This window comes from Bos javanicus, chromosome 8 (assembly GCF_032452875.1).
Source record: "Bos javanicus breed banteng chromosome 8, ARS-OSU_banteng_1.0, whole genome shotgun sequence".
Taxonomy (NCBI): domain Eukaryota; kingdom Metazoa; phylum Chordata; class Mammalia; order Artiodactyla; family Bovidae; genus Bos; species Bos javanicus.
Genome location: NC_083875.1, coordinates 59678814 through 59695999, shown reverse-complemented (window position 1 = coordinate 59695999; position 17186 = coordinate 59678814). Strand labels below are relative to the sequence as shown.

The following is a 17186-nucleotide window of genomic DNA, read 5'->3' as shown; positions in this document are numbered from 1 at the left end:
TACTAACACTTTTTTCACTCCTAAGCCAGCCATTTCACACCCCCATTTTATTTTATAGTTGTGCCACCCTCTCCCTTAACACTCAAATGAGGAACAACTACAATTTTGTATAGAAAATAAGTACAGTTGGAAAAGAAAGGTTCTCATTTTCCCAGTGACTCAATGGTCATGAGTTTGTGCAAACTCCAGGAGATGGTAAAGGACAGGGAAGCCTGATATGCTGCAGTCCATGGGGTCACAAAGAGTCGGACAGAACTGAGTGACTAAACAACATTTTCCCATAAAATTCTGCCAATATTTCTCCTTCTGTATTCTTTTCTATGAACTAAACTGCCTTTAAGTTTTCTCTCCCTCCTTCCATCATTTTCTTCATATCTAGATCACTCTTATCAACACACAAATATATGCTAGACTACCAAAGTTAACATACACACTCTTATATACACACAACCTTGATCTTGTATTGTTTCTGTTTACAAGTCTTTTGTTCTCCTTCACAGTAAAATTTCTTGAAAGTGTTGTATATTTATACTCATTTGCTCTATTTTTTCACTTTCCATTGTTTGATGAACCTCCTCTAACCAGGTTTTTTACCCACAGCTCTGCTGAAATGGACCTTTGTCAGCGTCACAATGACTCATATCTCACTAAAGTCAATGGTCATTTTACATCTTCACTTTAGTAGACCTTCTGTTGGCATTTGACACAGTTGACCATTTCCTTTTTCTTGAAATAATTCTAGAAGAACACCACACTCTTCCTTTTCTTTAAACTCACCATCCATCCTTTCTGATTTCCTTTGCTGTCTCTTCCTCCTCTACCAGACTCTTAAGTGTCGAAGTAACCCTAGATTACTTCAACACTTCAATTACTGCTTAATTTTCTTTTCTTTTCTAATTTTATTTTTTATTTGGCCACATATCTCAATTATGTCTAGCTAATGACTCTGATCCTCAGAGGATGAGATGGTTAGATAGCATCACATACTCAGTGGACATGAATTTAAACAAACTCTGGGGGATAGTGGAGGACAGAGGAGCCTGTTGTGCTGCAGTCCATGGGGTCACAAAGAGTTGGACATAACTTAGAGATTAAACAGCACCAAAAACAAAATGACTCTGAAGTTTATAGTTCTAGCTGAGATCTACACCCTGACTTCCAGACCTGTACATCCAATTCCATATATATTTTTGCTTGAAAATATAATAGGTACCTCAGACATAATATAGTCAAGTAAAGAAGTATTCATTCCTGAGCTCCCAGAATCCATATTCCATAAGTTTTCACCTTATCATTCACGGTACCATCCATCCAATTCCTCAGGGCAATAATAAACTAAGAATTTTAATTCTTTATTTTACCTTCACACCTAATATTCAATTTACCAGTAGATGTGTTTCCAAATATGTTCTAAATTGCACAGCTTCTTAACAAATCTACTGCTAAAAACCCAGTCTAAGCCCCAACTATGTCTAGTATGGGCTAGATATAGCATCCCAATACTTTGAGCTAGGCAATGTGATCCTAATGGTCATTTTTAAAATTCTTGTTCCCCTAAAGTCTGTCCCCTATAAAGCAATCTTTCTGAAGAGTAAAAACTGACAATATTACTCTTATAATATCCTTTATAGCTAATTTTCTCTCATGCATTGCATTTAGTTGTCTTGTCTCTTCTTGTTGGGAGGATACAGACCAGTTATTTTATAGAGTATCCATTTATTTTATAGAGTATCCATTTGTTCAGTGTTTCCTCATGATTAGATTCAAGTTATGCAATTTTGACAGTTATGCAACCAAAGTGATAGTGTTCTTTTCAGTGCATTGTATCAGGAAGCAAATGATTTGATTTGTCCCAATATTAATGATGTTAAATTGAATTAAGACGGTGCCTTAACTTATGGCAAGATACTCTGAGTCTGAAAGTATTCTGCTGCTAAGTCACTTCAGTCGTGTCCGACCCTGTGTGACCCCATAGACAGCAGCCCACCAGGCTCCCCCGTCCCTGGGATTCTCTAGGCAAGAAGACTGGAGTGGATTGCCATTTCCTTCTCCAATGCATGAAAGTAAAAAGTCAAAGTGAAGTCACTCAGTATTCCTCATCAAATTTTCAGTCACTATTTGTAGCAATCATTATAGACTTTCTATCATTATTTCTTCTATATTTATAAGTTGGCATTCTTCTGGAAGGAAGAACTTCCCTCTTTTCATATTATTTATATCAGTATGGATTAATTGATTCTTAACCTTATGTTATGCATTATTATCACTATTCTGATGCTCAAATTGTCCTTTACTTGGCCAGAGGTAGCTCCTTTAAGTTGTCTCTTGTGCTCTTTTGATATGTCTTCATGAATTTTTGAGGACTTAACATACTTTTTGGCACAAGATATTCTAGGTTAATCTTATACTTCTATTTTTTGTAATTTAATTTTATTTTTAAACTTTACCTAATTGTATTAGTTTTGTCTCAGTCTCACATTTAGAGAAATATTGATATTTATTCTGACAGATAGTTAATTTGCTGGCAGATCAGTACATTTTTTTTCAAGGGTTTTTCTAACCTTTGTTGGGGTGGGATTAGAGTGACCTTATCAAGGTCTAGAGTTTTTTATCCTACAGTGTGAACTTTTTGGGAGGCCTTTTGAGTGTCCTTGATGTTTCAGTAAGTTCCCTCCATTTTGACCCATTGGGTTCCTATATCCAGCAGTGCCATTAAACCTCCTGAAATTCCATTCAGTTCACAGCTCCAGCAGCTGTCCTAAGCTAGATTTCACAGAGTCTCATCCTGTATATGTGCAGATTATCATTTTGACCAGAGACTTAGTGGACACACTATATATATTTCCACTTGGAAAACCACTTCAATATTCTTGCTTTGAGAACCCCATGAACAGTGTGAAAGGCAAAAGGATATGACACTGAAAGATGAACTCCCTAGGTTGTTAGGTGCCCAATAGGCTATGGGAGAAGAGTGGAGAAATAATTCCAGAAAGAATGAGGAGATGGAGCCAAAGCAAAAACAGTACCCAGTTGTGAATGTGACTGGTGACAGAAGTAAAGTCTGATGTTTTAAAGAACAATACTGCATAGAAACCTGGAATGTTAGGTCCATGAATCAAGGTAAATTCAAAGTGGTCAAACAGGAGATGGCAAGAGTGAACATGGACGTTTTAGGAATAAGTGAACTAAAATGGACTAGAATGGGCAAATTTAACTCAGATGACCATTATATCTACTACTGTGGGCAAGAATCCCTTAGAAGAAATTGAGTAGCCCTCATAGTCAACAAAAGAGTCTGAAATGTAGTACTTGGATGCAGTCTCAAAAATAACAGAATGATCTGTTTGTTTCCAAGGCAAACCGTTCAGTATCACAGTAATCCAAGTCTATGTCCCAACCAGTAATGCTGAAGAAGCTGAAGTTGAATAGTTCTATGGAGACCTACAAGACCTTCTAGAACCAACATGCAAAAAGATGTCCTCTTCATTATAGGGGACTGGAATGCAAAAGTAGGAAGTTAAGAAACACCTGGAGTAACAGGCAAATTTGTCCTTGGAGTACAAAATGAAGCAGGGCAAAGGCTAACAGTTTTGCCAAGAGAAAGTACTAGTCATGGAAACACCCTCTTCCAGCAACACAAGAGATGATGCTACACATGAACATTACCAGATGGTCAATACTGAAATCAGTTTCATTATATTCTTTGCAGCCAAAGATGAGGAAGCTCAATATAGTCAGCAAAAACAAGACCTAGAGCTGACTGTAGCACAGATCATGAACTCCTTATTGCAAAATTCAGATTTAAATTGAAGAAAGTAGGGGAAACCACTAGACCATTCAGGTATGATCTAAATCAAATTCCTTATGATTATACAGTGGAAGTGACAAATTCCAGGGATTAGATCCGATAGACAGAGTGACTGAAGAACTATGGACGGAGGTTCATGACATTGTACAGGAGGCAGCAATCAAGACCATCCCCAAGAAAAAGAAATGCAAAAAGGCAAAATGGTTGTCTGAGGAGGCCTTACAAATAGCTGAGAAAAGAAGAGAAGCTAAAGGCAAAGGAGAAAAGGAATGCAGAGTTCCAGAGAATAGCAAGGAGACACAAGAAAGCCTTCCTCAGTGATCAGTGCAAAGAAATAGAGGAAAACAATAGAATGGGAAAGACTATAGAGATCTCTTCAAGAAAATTAGAGCTACCAAGGGAACATTTCATGCAAAGATGGGCACAATAAAGGACAGAAATGGTATAGACCTAACAGAAGCAGAGGATATTAAGAAGAGGTGGCAAGAATATACAGAAGAACTATACAAAAAGATCTTCATGACCTAGATATGGTGTGGTCACTCACCTAGAGCCAGACATTCTGGAATGCAAAGTCAAGTGGGCCTTAGGAAGTGTCACTACAAACAAAGCTAAGGGAGGTGATGGAATTCCAGTTGAGCTATTCCAAATCCTGAAAGATGATGCTGTGAAAGTGCTGCATTCAATATGCCAGTAAATTCGGAAAACTCAACAGTGGCCACAGGACTGGAAAAGGTCAGTTTTCATTCCAACCCCAAAGAAAGGCAATGCCAAAGAATGTTCAAACTACTGCATAATTGCACTCATTTCACATGCTAAGTAACACTCAAAATTCTTCAAGCCAGGCTTCAACAGTACATGAAATGAGAATGTCAAGCCAGATTTAGAAAAGGCAGAGAAAGCAGAGATCAAATTGCCAACATCTGCTGGATCATCAAAAATGCAAGAGAGTTCCAGAAAAACATCAACTTCTGCTTTATTACACCAAAGCCTTTGACTGTATGGATCACAATAAACTGTGGAAAATTCTGAAAGAGATGGGACTACCAGACCGCCTGACCTGCCTCCTGAGAAATCTGTATGCAGGCCAAGAAGCAACAGTTAGAACTGGACATGGAACAACAGACTGGTTCCAAATTGGGAAAGGAGTGCATCAAGACTGTATATTGTCACTCTGTTTATTTAACTTATATGCAGAGTACATCATGCGAAATGCCGGGCTGGATGAAGCACAAGCTGGAATCAAGTTTTCTGAGAGAAATATCGATAACCTCAGATATGCAGATGACACCACCCTTATGGCAGAAAGCGAAGAAGAACTAAAGACCCTCTTGATGAAGGTGAAAGAGAGTGAAAAAGTTGGCTTAAAGCTCAGCATTCAGAAAACTAACATCATGGCATCCGGTTCTATCATTTCATGGCAAATAGATGGGGAAACAATGGAAACGGTGAGAAACTTTATTTTTCTGGGCTCTAAAATCACTGCAGATGGTTACTGCAGCCATAAAAGATTCTTGCTCCTTGGAAGAAAAGCTATGACCAACCTAGACAGCATATTAAAAAACAGAGAGATTACATTGTTGACAAAGTTCCATGTAGTCAAAGCTATGTTTTTCCAGTAGTCATGTATGGATATGAGAATTGAACTATAAAGAAAGCTGAGCATGGAAGAATTGATGCTTTTGAACTGTGGTGTTGGAGAAGACTCTTGAGAGTCCCTTGGACTGTAAGGAGATACAACCGGTCCATCCTAAAGGAAATCAGTCCTGAATGTTCATTGGAAGGACTGATGTTGAAGCTGAAACTCCAGTACTTTGGCCATCTGATGTGAAGAACTAACTCACTGGAAAAGACCCTGATGCTGTGAAAGGTTGAAGGCAGGAGGAGAAGGGGACGACAGAGGATCAGATGGTTGGATGGCATCACCGATACAATGGACATGAGTTTGAGCAAGCTCCAGGAGTTGGTGATGGACAGGGCAGCGTGATATGCTGCAGTCCATGGGTCTCAGAGTTGGACATGACTGAGCAACTGAACTGAAGTGAACTGATACGTATTTCCAATGCTGTTTTCTGCACAGCTGAAGAATGGCTCAGAAATGGTTATCCATACTTCAGTCTGTGAGTTGAGAGGGTGGAGCTGGGAGTCAAAGGAATCCAAGGCAGCTAGAATTCACAGTGCAGATTATCTGAGAAGAGAGGGCTGGATATAGAGAGAACTCTTGGGATATGAAGAAGGTCCGCCTCAAATGTGCAGCCGAGGATTGGTCAGAATATGCTTCTGAGAAAAGTACCAGAGGAAGGGTTAAAAAAGACACCTGAAAAAATATAAGGGCATAGTACTCAGAGGTCACATACAGAGGCAGATAGAGAGCCTATTCCAACAGTTAAAATAGAGAACTTCGTAATAACTAGGGCATTGGGTTGAGTACCAAGAAAGGCCCTACCTCAGTAGTAAGTAAAAATCTTGGACTAAATGTTGATGACTAATGAGGCTTGTGAGGAATACCTGAAAGAATCAAATTGTTTCCAAGTAACTTAACTGAATTGCAAAACAAAGCTCAAGAATATTTATAGAAAAGAAAAAAAAAGAATATTTATAGAGAAAAGCGGTGGACTGGGAATCTCTTAAGCCCTTGTTCTCCCATGGAACACCAAAAAACTACCAGAAACTGGTATAAAATTCTTATAAAAACTACAGAAAATTGTCAAAAGACTATAACAACCAAGCAAATATTCAATCAAGAAAAGTCACATTCAAAACAGTAAAATATTTCATGACGTTTGTACTTTTTGCCCCACTCCCCTTCTGAGTGCAGTGTAGTTCTGGTGTAGAGGAAGTGGCAGCCCAATACACAGTTCCCTCCCTTGAAACAAAGGGAGCAGTTAGTTGTTCATTCACTAAGTCATGTCTGACTTGAGCAGAGCGGTCCTTATTTGAATGTTACGACTATCTTAGGGCTGCCTAAGGATTGGGCTCTATACCTCTAATTCAGGTCTTAGACAGAGAGAAATGGTGGATACTGCTCATGTAAGTTATAAATAAGGGGACTACAGACCTCCTGGGTAAGAGATTATGGATGGAGACATAAAGTAGACCACTGAAGGCCCAAAGAAGAAGCTAAAGTGAGATTCTTTGGGAGACTGAGACACTTAAATGTAGCCATGTGTATGAGGGAATTGAAAAAGCCATAAATATGTCCAGCCAAGACACCTGTTTAGAAGAGACCCGAGAAGACCTTAAACTTTTCCACTGAGCTGATTGCTAGGCTAACAGCATGCCCAGCTAATGAGAGGACTACTCCAGCATAGAGCCAGTCTGCAAAGACTGAGAGAGGTAGCTATTTTTACAGATGCCCAACCTTCAACAAAAAAGTCACAAAGGATACCGATAAATAGGAGATCATGGCCTATTTAAAGGAAGAAAATAAACTGTTAAAAACTATCCCTGAAGAAGCACAGGCATTAATTAGATTTACTAAATAAAGACATTAAAACAGTTCTCTGAAATATGCTGAAGGAAACTAAATGAAAACACAGGTAAAGAACTAAAGGAAATAAGAAATATATGAACAAAATGAGAATGTCAACAAAGAGAAATAAAAAGAAACTAGAAATTCTAGAGCTAAAAAATACAGTAAGTGGATGGAAAGATTCCCTAGAGGGATTTAACAGCAGATTTATGCAGGCAGAAGAAAGGAACAGCAGACTTAAAGATAGGAGATTTGAAATTATCAATTAAGGAGCAAAAAAAGGGAATGTTTTCCCTCTAAGATCGGTAACAAGGCAAATATGTCTGCTCTCACCACTTCTTGTCAGCATTATACTGAATGTTCTAGTCAGTGCAATAATGGAGAAATAAAAGGCATTCAGGTTGGAAAAGAAGATGTAGAATTGTCAGATATTATCATCAATTTGGAAAATTCTAAAGAATTTACAAAACATAGCTACTACAACTAATAAGTGAATTTAGCAAGATTGAAACATAGAAGATAAATATTCAATTTCTATTTCTATATACAAACAACAAACATTAGAAATTGAAATAAAAAACAATATCACTTTGAATAACATCATAGATTTGACATAGGGATAAATTCACAAAATATGTACAAGACTTGTACAAAGAAACTAAAAAATTTCTAGGAGAAAATAAAAATACCCTAAAAAAATGGAGAGATGTACCATTTCTGTGAATTGAAAGACAATATTGTTAAGATATCAATTCACTTGTAGGAATTTTTCTTACATATATACCCATATGTATATACAAGGATTTATATATATGAGATTTTTATTCCGTGCAAAAGGTCCCTTGAACTATGGTGTTGGAGAAGACTCCTGAGAGTCCCTTGGACTGCAAGGAGATCCAACCAGTCCATTCTGAAGGAGATCAGCCCTGGGATTTCTTTGGAAGGAATGATGCTAAAGCTGAAACTCCAGTACTTTGGCCACCTCATGCGAAGAGCTGACTCATTGGAAAAGACTCTGATGCTGGGAGGGATTGGGGGCAGGAGGAGAAGGGGACGACAGAGGATGAGATGGCTGGATGGCATCACTGACTCGATGGACGTGAGTCTGAGTGAACTCCGGGAGTTGGTGATGGACAGGGAGGCCTGGCGTGCTGCGATTCATGGGGTCGCAAAGAGTCGGACACGACTGAGCGACTGAACTGAACTGAACTGAAGTAAATATCCATGAATAGAGAACTGAAGGTGACTTGTGTTATATCAAGGAAGACATGACAGCCATTTTAAAAAGTGACATGCACAAGATATATTTAATTATCAAATTAAATAAGAGAGAAAACTGTCTATACTATTGTTCTTAGAGAAATACGTGCAAATCCATTTGGTTTTGACTATATTAGACTAGTTAAGAAAGATACACAGGAATCTGATAGAAATGACTGTCTCAAGGGAAGAAAAATGGGAGATGAGAGATTGAGAAGAAAACATATTTTATACATACCTTATTCTGCCTATTGAATTTTGTACCATGCATACTGAAGTGTGAAAGTCGCTCAGTTGTGCTGACTCTTTGAGACCCCATGGACTATACAGTCTGCGGAATTCTCCAGGCCAGAATACTGGAGTGGGTAGCCTTTCCCTTCTCCAGGGGTCTTCCCAACCCAGGGATCGAACCCAGGTGTCCCACATTGCAGGTGGATTCTTTACCAGCTGAGCCACAAGGGAAGCCCACCATGTATATGTATGTCTACTTACAAAAAACAGAACAAAACAATCTCAGTGATTGAAATCAGTTAAATGCATTGATCCTTTATCAAGAGGCCCAACTTCTCCAATCTTTATCCCACAAGTCCTCCCCAGTCTGCCCACCTATGCCTCTGCTAGAAATGGACCACATTTCTAACTGCCAGATGTGCTAGTGGCCCATTCCTCAGTGTTCTGCGTTTGTTAGCAAGTTTCTCTCCCACCTAGAATACACTCCTTTTGCCTGTAGCCTGCACTTTTAGACCTAACTCTTACGTTAATCTATCCAGGAGCCCTCTCTAACCACGCTAATCCTCACTGTGCTTTCTCTCCTCTGGAATGGGATGTTTGTGACCTGGGCCTCACAAGTGAGTATATGATCCCGTATGTTTTGGATTGTTGGCTCTTGCTTTGTGTGATGTCTTATGTTGGAAAATAGGCTGTCTGGATAGCAGAAAGGCAGCATGACTCAAATGTCTTTGTACTCTTAACACTGCTTTGCTTAGGGCTGAGCATAGATTGAGGGCTCACCAGTCTTCAGTTGGGAGAAGGAAATGGCAACCCACTCCAGAATTCTTGCCTGGAGAGTCCTGTGGACAGAGGAGCCTGGAGGGCTGCTGCCCATAGGGTCGCACAGAGTCGGACATCACTGAAGTGACTTAGCCTGCATGTATGCATTGGAGAAGGAAATGGCAACCCACTCCAGTATTCTTGCCTGGAGAATCCCAGGGACAGAGGAGCCTGGTTGGGCTGCTATCTATGGGGTTGCATAGAGTTGGATACGACTGAAACGATTTAGCAGCAGCAACAGCAGTCTTCAGTTGGGTGAAAGATTAGATACTGGAGGAAGGACCAAGGAGTATCTTCAGAGATTTTGAGCTCAAGGATTTTTGGCTGTGAGACCACTGTCACCAGGGAAAGATTTTTTTCCTCAAAGAAACTTAAAAATTAGAGTGTTAAAGAAATATGACAATATCCACAGAGGTCAGGTAAGTAACATAAATGTGTAAATAAATGGTCAGCACATAGGAGTGATGGGCCCTGGTGATGAATTAGAAAACAACTGGCTTGCTTAAAGTTTTAAAAAATTCTAGTTAAAAAACAAGCAAACAAACAAAATTCCTGTAGGCAAACAGCAGACATCCAGAATAGATGAGTAGATCTAACCACAATCAGCAACTACTTTATGACTTTAAGTCAGAAGTGGTCACTGACACATCTCTGCGGGTACACACCTCTGCAGGTACACATCTCTGCAGGTACGCATCTCTGTGAGAAGACAGAATTCTGTAACATAGTTAAAAACAGCTCTAGAAAACTAACTCTTAAAAGAGATGCACAAGGAAATCTCATTAATATGTCTCAATGGAAGGCAATGTTTACAGTCTCTTCTCACTCATCCGCAAGCTTGAGGCCACACAGTCTGGGAGGCATTCCTTTCTGATTCCCACAATGTCGTTTTAAAGATGCTACCACTTTTACCTGTCCCTGCCACTTCAGCCATGGTCCCTTCATACACCTCTGATTTCCCATCACCCACTGCCTGTAACATCAAAGCTCTCCATTTCCAAGCCATAACCAGACTGGCCATCAGGCTGGTGGAGGGTATGGAGAGTGAAGACAGAGTGGGACCACAGACACTGCCTGTGAGTGGCACCTTCATTCCTTACAACCAGACCCCCTCATCTGCAGACGGAATTACCACATGGACTTCCTAGACAGGTGAAGCTCTCTGACACCATACCTACCTTGTGGAACAGAAGGGCTTTGTGATGCAGTCTGGTGGCTTGGTTCCGTCATCTGTGAGGTTGGAGACAGCAATGTGTAGCAAGCATTGGAAGTCAGTAGGTGCCAGGACTCTGAATGCCTACATTCATAGGGATGGTTGGTCTCCTCGTGATTATGAGGTTTAGACCATGATGAGCCAGACTTTTGTTCTCTGGGATTTGGGGTATCCCCTATATACCTATGGCTCCATCTTCATTATTATTCTAATCATCTGGCAAGTGAAAAAGAGTTACCATGGATTAACGGAACATAAAAGGAGCTGCTGCCGGGTAGGGAAACACTATGACCAGGACTGAACTAGTTAAGCCTTAGATAAGATGCATTAAGCTCCCAGTGTCTTTCCTTTTATCCTTCCTCTCAACCTGTCTACCTCCCCACCCATATTATTATTATTTTTTTACCATCCATTAGTTACTCTTATATGGTATTTCTCTTCTCAGCGCCTAGAAATCATTTCCTACCAGACCATCCCTGCAGTATATTCTAATTGAAAAATCAAGAACATCTCTATCTGGCTTGGGTTGAGACTTAGATGAAATGGATTGTGCCTCACTGGATCTTAGAAGACTTCCCTTTATGGGAGATTTTTCTGGTTTGTGGTCCATTAAGGCATTTGTAAATTGAAGTCCTTTGGTTATTAAATCTACACAACTTTATTCTGTTCCACCCTTTCTCTTGTTCCATTATAAGCTTGATACAGAACTTCTCTTAGGAAATAAATGGGAGGTGTGGAGGACAGAAGAGCCTCAAAATGAATCAGAAATAAGACGAATATTGAGACAAAAAAAAATATGAGTATGAAAAGTTAGGAAATTAAGTAAAATACAGGTAAATTAAAAAGGATTAGGTAATCTATATTAGCTTTGTCTTGGTTTGGACGTGAAAAAGAAAATGGTGTCCCAACTTCACACTCCAACTCTTTTGTCTTTAAGCGTCACCGAAAAGTCAGACAGAGGGCTAGAGATGCAGCATCAAGAGGTAAAGTCCTAGTCTCTGCCCTGACTTCCCTCCCCTGGGGGTGAGGTTCCCATGGACCCTGTCCCCCAGTGACCCTTAGTGCCAGGCACCAGGTGCTCTAACTGCTGAAGGCTCCAATCCCCAAGTTGACAGATTCTCCCAGAAGACTTTTATGGGGGTGGGGTAGGGGTCTGCAGTCTCCTGTCGTTCAAGGCTTTTAGATTCCTGTAGGATGTCCCTGAATCCCCTTCTGTTCTGTGTAACACTGTCTCCTGATTTCTCAGCTAGGAGACATTCCTGGAAAGAAGCTGACAAGCTGTGGGAGCTGCTCTCAGTCATGCGAAGGTGATCTCTTGCTCTTTGCAGTCTCCCACCTCCTAGTATGGCCTGTGGTAATTTCTGTGTTTGGCCTGCGGCAGGGTTGGGCAGAAGGAGAATGGCTGAGAGGGAGCCAGACACATGGAGCCTGGAGCCCTGGGTGAGAGTTGGTGGAGGAGAGGGTGGGGTCAGACGTCTCAGTGGAGAGGGGTCTTCCAGCTGTGCTCTGGGCTAGGCTCACAAAGGTGCTGGAAGTCAGGATTTGACAGAATTTAATGATGTGGGTTTTCTCCCAACCATGAGACAAGTTACCCAGTCAGGAGAGTGGATAGTTAAGTGCATAAACAAGTCATCGTTTTCACATTCTCTTTACAGCCGCTCCCTTTCAAGGGCAGACCCCTGGACCCTGCTGACATTACCTCCTCTGGTTCTGTCTTCAGGAAGGCCAGTTCCTGGGACAACCCTCAGGCAGGAGCTTGTCATATTATCCCCTTCTTAAGAGCTCTGCAGAATGAGGAATTGGCTCTTAAGAGATGTGTACATCTAATCCCCAGAATGCAGAGCTCCCACAGGACTTCCGTGGCCCCAAGCGAGGCTGACTCCAGGTTCTACCTGGTGATATCTCTGGTGCTGCCCCATCAGCTAACCATTGGCTCCCCCACCTGCCTGGTTCCCTTCTCCTAATTCAGCTTCTCAGCACAGGTCAGCAGAGAGCTCACCCGCCTCCCAGTTTCTCAAGGCCCTGTATTTCCATCCGTTGTCTGAGACCTTGCCCAACAAGCTCCAGGCTCTCAGCCCAGCCCACTACAGCTTGCCAAATGGCATTTCCCTAGGAAGAAAAGTAGACACTTAAACACCCAGTGGTTGCAGGCCCCAGAGTTTACTGGACTAGGGGAGGGCAGGTCCAGGGCCACACACTGGCCAAGAGTAACAAACAGTAACAAACTGTCCATCAGTAACATACATTTGCTATGTTTCCCTTCCCAGCCAGGGCTGGCTACCTCAGGAGGGGAATGTGCGGCAGATCCTGTGTGCAGATCCCTGCTGCCAAACCTGCAACACCATGGCTCTGGAGATTCAGCAGTTGTTGGGCGAGAACACCCTGATCTCCCCCACTTCAGGGGATACCTCTCAGGGCTCTTCTTGCCAAGAGGTTTTGTCCATGTCTAATGTGACTTTTGAGCAGAGTCTGGAGCATCGTTCCCCACACTCCAAAGACCTTTCACTTCCATCTGCAACCCTCACAGTGTCACAGAAATCCTTAGTCCAGTCAGTGGCCCAGTCACCTGGTGCAGCCGGCATCCATGATTACTGGGCTGAACATCTCAAGCTAAGGCAGGGATTCCAAGTGCTAGAGGGTCCCTCAGGGACTGAGGAGCCTAGAATTTCAGTGAATCTGCAGGAGATGATGCAGAGCAACCTCAGCCTCATCTGTGGGAACCAAGTCCAGCAGCCCTTAAATCCCCAGGTCTCTCTGCTGACCCTGAAACAAGAAATTACTACCCTGACACATCCAGTGGCCTTGCCGATGGTCACTGTCCTCCCTGCCCACCTGCCATTCCTGAGTCCTGAAGTCCTGAGACTTCTTGAGGTCCATGTGAAAAAATGGACGCATTTCCAGAGGTGGGGGCTCCCCAGGCGTGTAGAAGAGTCCCTGAGGCAGCTGATGCCAAAGCCGCCACTATTTTACCAAACTGTATATAAGCAACCAGTTTCTTTCATCCACAATAATACTTCTCGTTTCTCTGTTGAGAAATTTGGGACCATTTCATACCAGAACTGGGGTTCAGGTATGGCTGGCCAGCCTACCCAGGCCTTCTGGGTTTCTGAATGGTGCATTACAGATCCAGAACAAAGACGCCTCTACCAGCAAATTCCCAACCATAAGGCTTTAGCCTTGCCCTCTTCAGCCGTTAAAGAATTAAGTGGCCTCTATCTAATGTCTGGGCAACAGGCTAGTGACTCAGTGGGCCCCGTGCAGCCAAAATACAGCCAGCTATTCTGTGGCCTGCCTTCTCTGCACAGTGAGTCGCTGGTTGACACCTTCTTGGCTTCTCAAGGCCTCTCCAACGATGAGAGCATGTCCAAGCCCCACTTGAAGGATCCCTTTCTCTTCAAGGAACTCTCCTTCTTCCCTTTGCTGCCTAAAACTCCAACCCAGTCAACTCCACTCTCTTCTCTGTCTTCACAAGATTGTGTTGCTCCGTCTGCTCACCAACAAGCTCACATCAATGTCCCATTTCTGACTCTGGACGAGTGTGAAGCCTTGGAGTGGCACCTGCTGCAGAGGCAGCTCCAGCTTCAGTGGGACTTGCCAGATGTTTTCCAGAGAGATCAACATGTCCAGAGCCCCGTGGAGTGTAAGCCTGGTGACAAAGCCCAGTCTTCTGAGACTCTGAAAACTTTCTGGCCGGGGAAGCATGTCTCAGTCCTCACAAGGGAGCTACTCTTCCCGCAGCACACCAGGAGGGTGCTGGAATACCACCTCCAGAGACAGCTGATTCACCACCGCTGGGGCCTGCCCCAGAAGATCCAGCAGTCCATCCAGTTGCTCCTGTCCCCCACTAATCAGCAGACTATATCCTGGAGCAGCACAGCCCTAGACAGTGTGAATGGCCCCCAGCCTACATCTCTGGAGGCCACTGGAGCTGATGACCCATTCTCACCTATTGTGGACGCATTGTCAGTCCCCATGCCACACTTATTTGACCAGGCCAAGGCAATATTGCGGGGCCATATCGACTCCAAATGTGGACAAATTCACCAGGGCAACATCCCTGCCTGTGTATATAGTTCTTGGGAGTGCATAATTCCTGGGGGCCTAGAAGTGACTCCCTTCAGCTGCATCCTGGAAAGCAAGCCCCTGGAACTCCAGGCAGCAGCTGACCAGGACCTTCAACAGGAAGTTATACCCGGGATGCCAGTGGCCCTTGATCAGCAGCAACAGGTCTCACCAAAAGCTGTCACTGAACATCCTAAGCTGCCCGGAGTCCTGTCAGAGGCAGCCATTGAGAAACTGGAGATAACTTTACGGCACAAGTATCTGGCCTTCTTGTCAGGGCTGCCTGCTCTTTATTGTGTGGCTCTCTCCAGGGCCATGGCCCCAGCAACCACGTCAATCACATCCCCAGCTATGATCACAGAGATGGTGCCTGAGCCTGTTGAATTCTCAACAGAACCTCTGACTCAAGTGACCTTGCCTGAAGAGCAGGGTCCAAGTCCTGGGCCAGGCTTTCAAGAGGCCAGTGAGGCTCTTTCAAACACTGCAGAAGAATTCCAGGTTGATGCGCAGGTGAAAGGAGTAGTTGAGATGCTGCCTATAGAAAGCCAAACAGAGCCTGAGAGGCCCTCTTCACTTGGGGAGCACATCTTGGCCAAAATGAATTTCCATCTGAGAAAGAAGATCCTAGAGGCACAAATTGGAATTCCCTTAAAGGCAAGAGAGTCCAGGGAACAAGTTGTAGGAACGTCAGAGGATGTATGTACACAGGAGTCTCTTGAGAGTTTAAACAACCAAGGACAACCACTGCTCCAGGAACTCCCCATCCCACCAGATGTGCCATGTGCCCCAGACCCAGAGTGGCTCCACCTCAAAGAACAGCTGGCCACTGAGTCAAAGGCGGTGCACCAGAAACAGAAGCAACCCAGTTCCAGCATAGTACCCCATAGTTCTGTCCACTGGGCTTCCAGTATCTTAGTCAGTGGGGACATGACAGAGGCCCAGGTGCTTTGTGTTCAGCTGGAGGCCAGTGTGAACAACCCCAGTCTGGAGGAGCCTTGGAGCCCTGAGCCCCGGAGCCCTGAGCTCCATAGTCCTGACAAGAGCAAGGACTCAGCCCAAGTCCCTACACTGGCAGAAAAGAGAGAGGAGCCAGGCAAACCCAGATTGGCTGGGGACCATGGAGAAGGTGATGCTGGGTTCACACTCTCCTCCACAAGAGAAAAAAGCCACTCTGTTGAAGGCCAGAGGCCAGAAGGGATACTTCTGAATAGGACACCCCGCAGCCCCTGGCAACGGAGACATCGCTTTCACCTTGATGCTTCCTGTCAACATAGTCCTCGGCATCACCCTCAGCCTAAACTCCCAGAGCTACCTCCTGGAGTCCCTAGGGGGAAGGATTCTCAGAAGAAGGACCTGCAAGACAGTCAAGCCAAGCTCAGTGTTATCCTCAAACCAGCAAGGGTTCCTGAGAATGCCCAGCCTGTGGTGCCCCAAGCATCACGAGGCCAGCCTTTCCCGGGCCAGCTCAATGTGGGTAAGCCATTGGAGGGCCAAGCTTTACAAGGTCAGGTCTTTCCGAGGCAGGTAGTTCAAGGCCATACTCACAAGAGGCCCAGCCTTCCAGAATATGGCCTGATAAATAAGATGAAATCTCTTCTGCACTGTATTACACCCAAGACAAAAGGCAAAGGGCATGAGGCATCCATGTCCTCTGCATCTGAGAAAGTGGCCAGCACCAGAAAAGAAAATGTGGAAAAAAACTTGGCTCCAGCCAAAAGTCCCAAGGGACGAACTAAGACAGAGAAGACAAGAGGGGACCCCAAGGCCCAGTTTCCACCCCCTGAGAAGCAGATGAGCCTGGCTTTCATGGATGTTACCCACTCCCCAGGCAGTAAGCTCCGGCACCACTCCCGCTCCCATCAGCTCCACTTGGCCTCAGTCCTGGGTGCCCCCCGCCACTGTCCTCGGCACTGTCCTCGAGTGGCTTGTGCCACCCAACCAAAGAACCCACCCTAACTCTCAGCTCTCACCTCTCACCTCAGAAGGAAACTCTAGTCTGCTCAAGAAGACCCAACACAGTCAGAAGACTTTGTAGTCTCCCCAGTGTCTGCATCCCTTGAGGAGGACTGCTCCTGTCATTTTTATTAATGTGCAGGTGGGCAGAATACCACCCCAATACACTTTATATATCTCTAAGCAGAGAGTTGTATGTCTGCTGCTTTTCTCCACCATGGTGTGCTCAGGGAAGGCATAATGGAGGTAAATGTCCTTCCTATCTAGGGAAGGAGCTTTAACCCACTCTTAAGCTGGGACAGCATTCCACACCCACCCCCCCAACCCCCCGCCGCAACCCCAAACCCCCTGGACTGTGGATAAAAGGG

The 17186-nt window shown here is 43.8% G+C and overlaps 1 protein-coding gene and 1 long non-coding RNA gene across 2 annotated transcripts in view; both read left to right on the top strand.

Moving 5' to 3' along the window:
- The window catches only part of LOC133252747 (uncharacterized), a 115335-nt gene that overhangs the window by 8938 nt on the left and 89211 nt on the right, over positions 1-17186 (top strand). The window lies entirely within an intron of this gene.
- On the top strand, positions 10800-17004 carry LOC133252743 (protein SPATA31F1-like). The gene is made up of 4 exons (XM_061425621.1): positions 10800-11077; positions 11741-11786; positions 12050-12110; positions 13071-17004. Exons 1-4 carry the CDS (start codon positions 10937-10939, stop codon positions 16819-16821), a joined length of 3999 nt encoding a protein of 1332 aa, XP_061281605.1. The 5' UTR covers positions 10800-10936; the 3' UTR covers positions 16822-17004.

Bases quoted from the DNA above. Each gene is read 5' to 3' on its own strand.
- LOC133252743 (XM_061425621.1), top strand. From the start codon at position 10,937: ATGATGAGCCAGACTTTTGTTCTCTGGGATTTGGGGTATCCCCTATAT. The intron at 11,078-11,740 runs GTAGGGAAACAC...TTTGTCTTTAAG, and splicing joins ATAAAAGGAGCTGCTGCCGG to CGTCACCGAAAAGTCAGACA. The intron at 11,787-12,049 runs GTAAAGTCCTAG...CTGATTTCTCAG, and splicing joins TAGAGATGCAGCATCAAGAG to CTAGGAGACATTCCTGGAAA.